Here is a 13,065-nt window from a genome sequence, read left to right as displayed (position 1 = left end):
ACACTGGAATGGTAGATTTGCAGTGGAAGAATGTGCAAGGTAGAGATAGGAATAGTGGGATGCAAAGGAGCAAAATAAATACAGTAAGGGGAGAGGTAGTTGTTTGGGCTAAATTATAGATGGGCTATGTAGAGGTGCAGTAATCTGTAAGCTTCTCTGACAGCTGATGCTTAAAGCTAGTGAGGGAGATAAGTGTTTCCAGTTTCAGAGATTTTTGTAGTTTGTTCCAGTCATTGGCAGCAGAGAACTGGAAGGAGAGGCGGCCAAATGAAGAATTGGTTTTGGGGGTGACCAGAGAGATATACCTGCTGGAGCGCGTGCTACAGCGAGTTGAGATAAGGGGGCACTTTACCTAGCAGGGTCTTGTAGATGACCTGGAGGCAGTGGGTTTGGCGACTAGTATGAAGCAAGGGCCAACCAACGAGAGTGTACAGGTCGCAGTGGTGGGTAATATATGGGGCTACGATGTGAGATGTGAGTGCTACGGGGCGATAGTAATTTAAACAGGTTACCTTGGGCACAGGGACTATGGTGGTCTGCTTGAAACATGTAGGTATTACAGACTGGGTCAGGGAGAGGTTGAAAATATCATGAAGACACTTGCCAGCTAGTTAGCGCATGCACTGAGTACGCATCCTGGTAATCCGCCTGGCCCCATAGCCTTGTGAATGTTAACCTGTTTAAAGGTCTTTCTCACATTGGCTACGGAGATCGAGATCAGAGTAATCCGGAACAGCTGGTATTCTCATGCACGGTTCAGTGTTGATTGCTTCGAAGCAAGCATAGAAGGAATTTAGCTTGTCTGGTAGGCTCACGTCACTGGGGAGCTTGTGGCTGGGTTTCCCTTTGTAATCTATGATAGTTTGCAAGCCCTGCCAAATCTGACGAGTTTCAGAGTATTAGGACTCAATCTTAGTCCTGTATTGACGTTTTGACTGTTTGATGGCTTGTCAGAGGTCGTAGGGGGATTTATTATAAGCGTCCGGATTAGTGTCCCGGTCCTTGAAAGCAGCAGTAGCTCTATCCTTTAGCTCAGTGAGGATGTTGCCTGGAATCCATGGCTTCTGGTTGGGATATGTGAGGACGGTCACTGTGAGGACAACGTCGTCGAAGCACTTATTCAATTAATGAAGCCGGTGACTGTGGTAAACTCCTCAATGTCATCGGTTGAATCCCAGAACATATTCCAGTCTGTGCTAGCAAAACAGTCCTGTAGTCTGCTTCATCTGACCGCTTCCATATTAAGTGCGTCACTGGTTCTTCCTTTTTTTGAGTTTCTACTTGTAAGTAGTAATCAGGAGGATAGAGTTATGGTCAGATTTGCCAAATGGAGGGCAAGGGAGAGCTTTGTATGCGTTTCTGTGTGTGGAGTAAAGGTGATCTAAAGGTGAGCTCAAGCCTCGGTGCTTGTGCACTGCTCCTGTACTCCACCTCCTTTCCAACTGCTCCACTGAAACCCGCTCCAAATTCGCTCCATTCATTAAAATCACAATTTAAATACCCATCTATTTTTGTGACTACCTGGACCTACCGATAGGTATTGAATTATTGAAATGAAACCATATGATTTGAATGAAAAGTATTTTAGTAAACAACATGAAAGGTTGACCGTTTGAAGGCTACATGTGGTATTAAACAGCATATAAAACAGCATATACAGCATATAGGTCAAGAGCCAGACAGGTAGCCTAAGGAATGAAATGAATTATTTAGACTATTAGCCTATTACCTCAAGGTTATAGCCTACAAATAAATACACTGAGTATACCAAACATTAAGAACACCTTCGATTCATCAGGGAATGGACTATACAAGGTGTCGATAGCGTTCCACAGTGATGCTGGCCCATTTTGACTCAAGTTGACTGGGTGTCTTTTGGGTGGTGGACCATTCATCATACACATGGGAAACGGTTGAGTGTGAAAAACAGGGTGGTAGTAGGTGTGCCGGGCACCTACTATCACCCTATTCAAAGCCACTTAAATATTTTATCTTGCCTACCATTCTCTGAATGGTACACATTACACAATCCATGTCTCAATTGTCTTCAAGGCTTAAAAATCCTTCTTTAACCTGTCTCCTCCCCTTCATCTACACTGACTGAAGTGGATTTAAGGAGTGACATCAATAAGGGATCATAGCTTTCCCCTGGATTCACCCGGTTAGTCCATGTCATGGAAAGAGCAGGTGTCCTTAATGTTTTGTATATTCAGTGTTGTTGTAAAACATTTGCGAGTGCGACACACTAGGCTGGCAGGAACATTATGCACTCAGCATTTAAACAACATTTTGTTGTATTCAATTAGTATTGTCTATAAATTGTGCATATAGGCTGTGAATTGAATGAAAAAATGCCTAGTTAGGCTCAGTCTACAATGCCTTTGAATTCACTTTTGGAAACAGTAGTTTGTCTAAAGTCTGGCTTTAGGCTCATGCGATGGTGCCTGGAGAGCAGGCCACCAGCGGAGAATACACTCTCCGCTCTTGCAGAGCCACTGGGAATGCTAAACACCCATCCGGCCACTCTTGCCAGGCTGGGTAGGGATGCGGAGATGTTTTTACATTTTTCTATAGGTAGTTCTAAAGGTTTTTAGGCAAAATAACCCTAGCAAAACGTAAAGCTCCTTGAAAGAAGTAAAATGTCAGGCCCATTGGGCCAAAATCAATGTGGGTGAGAAGGCTGACGCACCAGCCTTTGGGAAACTCACCAGTCAAATTGGGCATGCTCTGCTCCTCACCTGCTCTGCTCACATACTCTGATTCTAACTGAGGCCAGCAAAACCTTGAGACTTAACATTAAAGATTGTACAACAGCTGTTGTTAACAAGGAGACACACCTCCCTCTTAACCTTATCCGAAGCTGCCGTTCGGTCTTGCTGATGCATAGCAAAACCATCTATGTCCATGTCCATGTTCAGCAACGACTCCAAGAAACATAGGATATTACAGTTTTTCATGTCCGTTGATAGGATAGTCTCGTATGGAGTTCATCTAGTTTATTCCCTAGTGGTTGTACGTTCATCGAAATAAGCAGTACATCCACAGCTGCCGACTCGTTGAAGTAGAAATCGTCACCCAAATCAATGGTCAGTGATCACTGTTCTGATGCCCAGGAGATGTTTTTGGTCATAGACATGATGGCAGAAATATTACAGTTGGAAGTCGGAAGTTTACATACACTTAGGTTGGAGTCATTAAAACTCGTTTTTCAACCACTCCACAAATTTCTCGTAAACAAACTATAGTTTTGGCAAGTCGGTTAGGACATCTACTTTGTGCATGACACAAGTCATTTTTCCAACAATTGTTTACAGACAGATTATTTCACTGTATCTAAATTCCAGTGGGTCAGAAGTTTACATACACTAAGTTGACTGTGCCTTTAAACAGCTTGGAACATTTCAGAAAATTATGTAATGGCTTTAGAAGCTTCTGATAGACTAATTGACATCATTTGAGTCAATTGGAGGTGTACCTGTGTATGTATTTCAAACTCATTGCATCTTTGCTTGACATCATAAGGAAATCAAAAGAAATCAGCCAAGACCCCAGAAAAAAATTTGTAGAACTCCACAAGTCTGGTTCATCCATGGGAGCAATTTCCAAACGCCTGAAGGTACCACGTTCATCTGTACAAACAATAGTACGTAAGTATAAACACCACGCAGCCATTATACCGCTCAGGAAGGAGACGTGTTCTGTCTCCTAGAGACTTTGGTGCAAAAAGTGCAAATCAATCCCAGAACAACAGCAAAGGACCTTGTGAAGATGCTGGAGGAAACAGCTACAAAAGTATCTATATCTACAGTAAAACAAGTCATTTATCGACATAACCTGAAAGGCCGCTCAGCAAGGAAGGCACACTGCTCCAAAACCACCATAAAAAAAACAGACTACGGTTTGCAACTGCACATGGGGGCAAAGATCGTACTTTTTAGAAAAATGTCCTCTAGTTTGGCCATAATTACCATCGTTATGTTTGGAGGAAAAAGGAATAGGCTTGCAAGCCAAAGAACACCATCCCAACCGTGAAGCACGGGGGTGACAGCATCATGTTGTGGAGCTGCTTTGCTGCAGGTGGGACTGGTGCACTTCACAAAATAGATGGCATCATGAGGCGGGAAAATTATGTGGATATATTGAAGAAACATCTCAAGACATCAGTCAGGAACTTAAAGCTTGGTCGCAGATGGGTCTTCCAAATGGCCCATGACCGCAAGTATACTTCCAAAGTTGTGGCAAAATGGCTTAAGGACAACAAAGTCAAAGTATTGGAGTGGCCATCACAAAGCCCTGACCTCAATCCTAAAGAAAATTTGTGGGCAGAACTGAAAAAGTGTGTGCGAGCAAGGAGGCCTACAAACCTAACTCAGTTACACCAGCTCTGTCAGGAGGAATGGGCCAAAATTTACCCAACTTATTTTGGGAAGCTTGTGGAAGGCTACCCGAAACGTTTGATCAAAATTGAACAATTTAAAGGCAATGCTACCAAATTCTAACTGCATGTATGTAAACTTCTGACCCACTGGGAATGTGATGAAAGAAAGAAAATCTGAAATAAATAATTGTCTCTACTATTATTCTGACATTTCACATTCTTAAAATGAAGTGGTGATCCTAACTGACCTAAGACAGGGAATTTTTTACTAGGATTAAATGTCAGGAACTGAGTTTAAATGTATTTGGCTAAGGGTATGTAAATTTCCGACTTCAACTGTATGTAAAACAAGTTAAGATCAGCGTAAAAAAAAACACACATAATATCAGAATTGGTTAGGAGCCCATAAGACGGCAACTATCCACTGCAGCACCATCTTCACCACACCGTTTGTGTGTGTGTGTGTACTTCTGCATGTGTGTGCTCGCGTCGAGTGTAAGTGTATACCATTGGGGTGTGTACAGTAGTGGTGACAGCAGGCCAGAAGTCATGTCCCTTACTGTGCTCTTTTTTTCCTGCCCATTCAGCACTGCCCAAAGCACATAGAAATCAATAAGTGAAAACTGCCAGGAGTGAAAGCCAACCCTGCATTTACGTTACAGGGGTCAAGTTCCATTCATGTTGAGTGGACTACTAGAGTGCAATGGAAACTAAATTGACTTAATCATGTATTACACTGAAGCTGACAGAAAATACATGTCATATGGAGGGTGTCCACCCACTCTGACCAGAGAAGGTGAAAACACGCTTTGGTGATGAAATTTCACTTCCTTATGTTATATTTTATAACATTTTACCAAGACAAATACGATTATTCATGTTCTGAATCGTTCATTATATCCAAAATGTCGGATTTTGTAACCTATTAAACGGTCGGTTGTTTAGCAACAAAACCAACACATGCGCAACTATAGGGTTAAACAGACAGCGATGGCTATCTACACACAACCCATAATGACAAAGCAAAAACAGGTTTTTAGACATTTTTTATCATTTATAAAAAATATAATTGACTTTGAAGCACCTTTGGCAGCAATTACAGCATTGAGTCTTGGGTATGATGCTACAAGCTTGGCACACCTGTGTTTGGAGAGTTTCTCCCATTCTTCTCTGCAGATCATCTCAATCTCTGTCAGGTTGGATGGGGAGCGTTGCTGCACAGCTATTTTCAGGTCTCTCCAGAGATGTTTGATAGCATTCAAGTCCGGGCTCTGGCTGGACCACTCAAGGACATTCAGACACTTGTCCCGAAGCCAATCCTGCTTTGTCTTGGCTGTGTGCTTAGGGTCATTGTCCTGTTGGAAGGTGAACCTTCGCCCCAGTCTGAGGTCCTGAGCGCTCTCGAGCATGTTTTCATCAAGGAGCTCTCTGTACTTTGTTCCCTTCATCATCCCTCGATCCTGACTAGTCTCCCAGTCCCTGCTGCTGAATAACATCACACAGCATGATGCTGCCACCACAATGCTTCACCACAGGGATGGTGTCAGGTTTCCGTGACGCTTGGCATTCATTTCAAAGAGTTCAGTATTGGTTTCCAGAGAATCTTGTTTCTCATGGTCTGAGAGTCTTTAGGTGGCTTTTGGCAAACTCCAAGCAGGCTGTAATTTGCATTTTACTGAGGAGTGGCTTCCATCTGGCCACTCTACCATAAAGGCCTGATTGGTGCTGCAGAGATGGTTGTCCTTCTGGAAGGTTCTCCTATCTCCACAGAGGAACTCTAGAGCTCTGTCAGAATGACCATCAGGTTCTTGGTCACCTCCCTGACCAAGGCCCTTCTCCCCCAATTGTGCAGTTTGGCTGGGCGGCCAGCTCTAGGAAGAGCCTTGGTGGTTCCAAACTTATTCCGTTTAAGAATGATGGAGGCCACTGTGTTCTTGGAGACCATCAATGCTGCAGACATTTTTTGGTACCCTTCCCTGGATCACAGATTACTGCATCTGTACATAGCCCATCTATAATATAGCCCAAACAACTACCTCTTCACCTACTGTATTTATTTATTTAGCTCCTTTGTACCCCAATATTTATATTTCTACTTTGCACATTCTTCCACTGCAAATCTACCATTCCAGTGTGTTACTTGCTATATTGTATTTACTTCGCCACCATGGCCTTTTTTACCTTTACCTCCCTTATCTCACCTCATTTGCTCACATCGTATATAGACTTATTTTTCTACTGTATTATTGACTGTTTGTTTTACTCCATGTGTAACTCTGTTTTGTTGTACGTGTCGAACTGCTGTGCTTTATCTTGGCCAGGTTGCATTTGTAAATGAGAACTTGTCCTCAACTTGCCTACCTGGTTAAATCAAAATAAATTAAATAAATCTGTGCTTCAACATAATCCTGTCTCAGAGCTCTACGGACAATTCCTTCGAGCTCATGGCTTGGTTTTTGCTCTGACATGCACTGTCAAATGTGGCTTTCCAAATCATGTCCAATCAATTGAATTTATCACAGGTGGACTCCAATCAAGTTGTAGAAACATCGCAAGGATGATCAATGTGGACAGGATCTACCTGAGCTCAATTTCGAGTCTCATAGCAAAGTGTCTGAATAATTATGTAAATAAGGTTTGTTTTTTATTTTTATAAATTTGCAAAAATGTCTTAAACTGTTTTCACTTTGTCATTATGGGGTATTGTGTGTAGATTGATAAATATTTGTATTTATTTAATCCATTTTATAATAACGTTGCAAAGTTACAAAATGTGGAAAAAGTCAAGGGGCCTGAATACTTTCCGAAGGCACTGTATAGGTCTCTCCAATGTTTATTGAAAAGATAAATATAAAAATATAAATGCAACAGAAAACTATTTCAAAGATTTTACTGAGCTACAGTTCATATATGTAAATCAGTCAATTTAAATGAATGTATAAGGCCTTAATCTATGGATTTCACATGATTGGGGAAAAACAGATATGCATCTGTTGGTCACAGATACCTTAAAAAACAAGTACAGGCGTGGATTAGAAAACCATTCAGTATCTAGTGTGACCATTTGCCTCATGCAGCATATCTCCTTCGCATAGAGTTGTTCAGGCTGTTGATTGTGGCCTGTGGAATGTTGTCCCACTTCAATGGCTGAACAAAGTTGCTGGATATTGGACGGAACTGGAACACGTTGTCGTACATGTCGATCCAGAGCATCCCAAATGTACAGAATCGGGACATGTCTGGTGAGTATGCAGGTCATGGAAGAACTGGGACATTTTCAGCTTCCAGGAATTGGGTAGAGATCCTTGCAACATGGGGCCGTGAATTATCCTGCTGAAATATTAGGTGATGGCGGCGGATAAATGCCAAGACAAGGGGCCTCAGGATATCATCACGTTATCACTGTGCATTGAAATTGACAAAATGCAATTGTGTTCGTTGTCCGTAGCTTATGCCTGCCCATACCATAACTCCATCGCCACCATGGGGCACTCTGAATTGAACGTTGTGAACAGCAAAACGCTCACCCACACGGCGCCATGCACGTGGTCTGTGGCTGTGAGGAAGGTTGGATATACTGACAAATTCTCTAAAACGACATTGGAGGCGGCTTATAGTAGTGAAATGAACATTCAATTCTCTGGCAACAGCTTTGGTAGACATTCCTGCAGTCAGTATGCCAATTGCACACTCTCTCAACTTGAGACATCTGTGGCATAGAGTACCACAGTATGAGTCATAATACCCATAAATCCTAGTAGTCAAACAAGAAACCCCCCCCCCCATAGGGGATTTTAGAAACTCTTAAAATAAAGGTGTGTTTCGTGTAGGCTTACCCTGGCATGACGTTTTGATAACTGTGTCAATCTCTCTAGGACAAGGTGACTTATCAATATATTCATCTGTATTTACCCTCCTAATATGAAATGCTAATTAGCTGATAATGTGGCTATCATAAAGAGCTACAAATGCCATGGTGATCTGGACAAGACTGACGAATCAAGGCAAAGGTAAGAATCTCTGGATTAACTATCTAATGTTAGGTAAATTTAGTAATACATTGGCTAAATGTCTTTATATTTACAATTTTGCAAACTGTCTTGTGCAAGTTTTAAATTGACACTACATGTTAACAAAGGTGTCAGCTGGAGATGACATTCAGGAGCTTGCAGAGATTTGTAGTCTTGCATGATGTCTCCTTTGATACTAATTAGCATTTTCCAATCTGTAAATAGAGACGAATATATTGATGAAAGTCACCTTGACCGGGTGTCACGTTCGTTTGTAGAGAAGGACCAAGGTGCAGAACAAACACTACTTAAATATGATCCCCAATTAGAGACAACGATTACCAGCTGCCTCTAATTGAGAATCATACAAATCACCAACATAGAAATATGAAAACTAGAACACCCACATAGAAATAATAAACTAGACTAACCCCCCAGTCACGCCCTGACCTACTCCACCATAGAAAATAAAGACTCTATGGTTAGGATGTGACACAGAGAGAGATTTACATTGTTATCATAACGTCATGCCAGGGTAAGCCTACAAGAAACACAACCCTTATTTTAAGGGTCTAAAATTCCCTATGGGAAAATGAATGGTGGAAAAACGATTGGAACCATTTCCCTTTTTGACCGCTAGGTTTTATGGGTATTATGACACCATTGTGGGGCTCTATTGTGTTGTCTGACAAAGTTACACATTTTAGTGGCCTTTTATTGTCCCTAGCACAAGGTGCACCTGTGTAATGATCATGCTGTTAAATCAGCTTCTTGATACGCCACAACTGTCTGGTGGATGGATTATCTTGGCAAAGGAGAAATGCTCACTAACAGAGGTGTAAACAAAAAACCTAATATTAGATCAAGTGATCCTGAGTTTACAAATAACAAAAATTGATACTTAATTAAATAAAATAACGAAGTTATGCAACACCCAATTCCCCTGTGTGAAAAGGAATTGCCCCTTACCACTCAATAACTGGTTGTGACACCTTTAGCTGGTTGATACTTTACCCCTACGCTAAGTTATCGTTACTCATTGTGTATTTATTTGTGTTATTATCTTTCTATTCTTCTCTCTGTATTGTTGGGAAGGGCCCATATGTAAGCATTTCACTGTTAGTCTACACCTGTTGTTTACGAAGCTTGGATAAGCTTAGGATAAGTCATCCTTCTCCCCCCTTTAAGATTTAGATGCACTATTGTAAAGTGACTGTTCCACTGGATGTCATAAGGTGAATGCACCAATTTGTAAGTCGCTCTGGATAAGAGCGTCTGCTAAATGACTTAAATGTAATGTAATGTAAATGCTTGTGACAAATACAATTTGATTTGATTTTTGATTTGACAATGAGTACTTGTCTCTCAAATACATCGTTACAGTTCATGTTAAGCTAGCTAGTGAATTTTTGCCATATTAGCATAGAAGTGACATCAGTAAAAACACCTCAAAACAAGACATGGTATCAAGGACAAGATAAAACTAGCTTAAACGAGCCACCTACAATTCTCCACATGGCAGCTTCGTGTCATTATTGCAAGCTATCTGGCCATCTAAAATCACAACTGATTGGACTTCTGCCCACATTGAAGCGCGCAAATTGCTTTCGCGACTTTGTCAGCTAACCTGTCTATATCGAGCTCTGTTGACATGGCGGTGCAGGTTTGTCGTAACAACTTTTGATTATTTAACATTTTGAGGTTGTCGTGGGTAGCATGTTGTTGCCGTGGGTAGCAAAATGCTAAATTAACATGACGAGCTGAATTAAATGTAAAAGGCTTTGAAAATAAAAATCTTGGTTTACACTCAGTGCTCCGTTGACATTTCAGATATTATTTTCGTAAGAAATCTTCGAAAACAGGAATTTCTAATTAATGTGAAAAGTGTATTCAAAATCGATATCCATCTTACTTCTATATTGTTTTATGTCCTGTGGAGTTGAGGAGAAAGATGACGAGTTCCAGTAGGCTTAATTCTTGCACAGAATCCAGCCAAATTGACACAGTTCAATTTTCCAGATTATTGACCATTCGTTCTCTGGCCTCCATTGATTTAGTCACCCTAATTCTGTCAATCCAAAAGTTTATAAACTCCAATAACTTTTTAACGGATTATGATAGAGACATGAAGTTTGGACCATTGGTTTTCGTAGAAGTATATTAACACAATTGTCCCATTGGTCAAAAATGCTCTTTTGATTGGACATATATGCATTACAACAGGACCACAATGAGTTCTGTGAGTTCTGTTATTAGAATTAAGCATTGAAATTCACCAACATACACCAAAAAAAAGGAGGACCAAGGCACTCTTCATATAATGAATTAAAATACCTTTATTTGAATGGCATGTTCAATGGAAACCAAATTTAAAAACTCTGACGTGTTTCGGCTTCTATACACATATACTTTGTCACTTGTCTGACTAATTATTTATTTATAATGTTGGTATAGTAGAATATTTTCTGTATTAACAGTGTTTCACTTCACAGTCCAACACGTCATTTAACCGTGACGTGGTGAAGGCTGGCACCGGGAGGCGCTTCCTGGGTGGCCTGCTGGACGACACGTCCTACTGCTACACCCTGGAGGTGTCCTTCTACAGCTACATGGCAGCGGGGAGCACGTCGCCCGTTCCCTACACCGAGGACACCTGTATCCTTCTCTCTCATTGTCATCAGGGTTCCCAGGGAGCCTGGCCCGGGCCCCCGCCTCCTTCTGCCCACGCCTTCCCACCCTCCCCCGCTGGCTGATGGAGGAGAAAGGAGAGGAGGCATCAGGGGGAGAGACAGAGATGGAGCACACGACACGTGTATGTCTCCTCCCTCCCTCCCTCCCTCTCTCCCTCCACTAACTTCCCCAAACTTTAGAGCTTCACATCTCATAGAAAGCATGCTGTATTGGTGTCAGAGTTGATTGATAGTTACATCAATACACCCTGTCCATCCATGTAGGACAAGATATGCAACAGGAACAGAGGAGATTGTGTGTTGTGGTGCCTGGGACTAGGGTTGCAAATGGAGGGTATATTACTGGTGCCTGGGACTTGTGGGATGCAGGCTGCAGCACAGATTGGTTTAAAGGGAAATTGAGTGAGAGGTTCTGTCGTATATTGAAAGGCTCATGTCATTGAGCCAGCAAATCAGTGTACAAACACTAACAGTGTTTTGTGTTTTTGTGGACACCAACACGCATCGAAAACAGAATCCGATTTCTCCCTGAGAGCCCAGTCTGTGCACAGCGATTGGGCACTGTGGGCAGATTGAATTTGTGTCTTCTTGAGGGAGATACTCTGGACTACAAAAGGTCTGATTCTCCATATAAATGCTACTCCTGAGTAGACAAAAGCCAGACCTGTGCAGATGTCTTGGCCAGTGAAATTATCTGGGCCGTGTCTGTACACCATGCAACAGAAAAGCTGTCTGTAGAGCCCACTAATGAGGGCTGATGGTGATAATGTCAGTCTATTGTACTGGTTCTCCATCCCCCAGCGTTTATCCACACTGCCTGCCCCTATAGTAACAACCTCATTTAGGGCCAGACGAGAGCCTATTGATTTCCTAGTCATTATTGGAGGCCTGGCTCGATCGACAGGCAGTACAGGGCTGAGATGTAGACGAGTCAGGTCAGCCCTTATCCACCTGAACGCTGCCTTGCTCTTTTGTTCAGCCAGATACGTAGTGACAGTGGGAAGGCAACACCTGCCCCATTGATTTTGTTTACAAAAGAGGTAGAGAGCATGTGTGTTCTGCTTTTGTTGTGATGAAGAATAGAATACAGCAGGCCTGTTAATTGCATAGTCTTTTGTACACTCCAAATGCATTCAGGGTTAAATGTGTAACCTTTATTTAACCAGGCAAGTCAGTTAAGAACAAACTCTTATTTACAATGACAGCCTACTCCGGCCAAACCCAAACTACGCTGGGCCAATTGTGCACCGCCCTGTGGGACTCCCAATCACAGCCGGATGTGATACAGCCTGGATTCAAACCAGGGACTTTAGTGATTTCTCTTGCACTGAGATGCAGTGTCTTAGACCACTGCGCCACTCGGGAGCCTTAAAAAATAAATAGGCATTAAATAGACATTCTCTATAGACTAAAATGTTCCTTCAGATTAACTTGTTTTTAACCATTTTAACAAACTTTGTTGGAAAAGAGGAGACACGTCTCAGATCCATGGGATAGAGAAGAAGCAGAAAACCAGAGTGGTGTGGAGTCAGCCTACAGGCAGAAAAGTGTACTATACAGTGCCCATATTCCCTGTTTTGAGATGAGAGGAGATGTTCTGTGTACCGTAAGTGCCCTCTAGTGCCAGGAGGGTGAGGTGTCTGTGTGTGGCTCAGCTCCATGTGGCTCTGTCCCTGCCTGCCTTGTATCACTCTGTCACACTGTAGACAAACCACTGCCAGCGACCCTTATATACAGGGCATCCATTCACTTCTTTGTTTAATTATTTATTTATCTTGTGTTTATATCAAAAGGGCTCTAAAGCTTTCTCATCTCACTCAATGTTTTCCCCCAACCCAGTGCTCCACTGAACTGTCAAGTCCAAGGCCTAGTTGGCTGGCTCGCTATAATAAGAAACCCATTCATGTAGAATTACACTGCCTCCAGGACATTCTTATCCCTTAGTGTCAGAGAGGGGATGGAAACAAAAAAAATCTCTTTACTGTGT

At 42.1% G+C, this 13,065-nt stretch overlaps 1 protein-coding gene across 1 annotated transcript in view; it reads left to right on the top strand.

The window, feature by feature from the left end:
• Positions 1–13,065, top strand: part of agbl4 (AGBL carboxypeptidase 4) — a 412,900-nt gene that overhangs the window by 390,948 nt on the left and 8,887 nt on the right. The window contains exon 11 of the mRNA XM_035781882.2: positions 10,881–11,043. Coding sequence (XP_035637775.1) covers positions 10,881–11,043 — 163 coding nt within the window. The remainder of the gene's footprint in view (positions 1–10,880; positions 11,044–13,065) is intronic.

Source organism: Oncorhynchus keta, chromosome 1 (genome assembly GCF_023373465.1).
Source record: "Oncorhynchus keta strain PuntledgeMale-10-30-2019 chromosome 1, Oket_V2, whole genome shotgun sequence".
In the NCBI taxonomy this organism is placed as follows: domain Eukaryota; kingdom Metazoa; phylum Chordata; class Actinopteri; order Salmoniformes; family Salmonidae; genus Oncorhynchus; species Oncorhynchus keta.
This window is presented reverse-complemented; position numbering and strand designations above follow the sequence as displayed.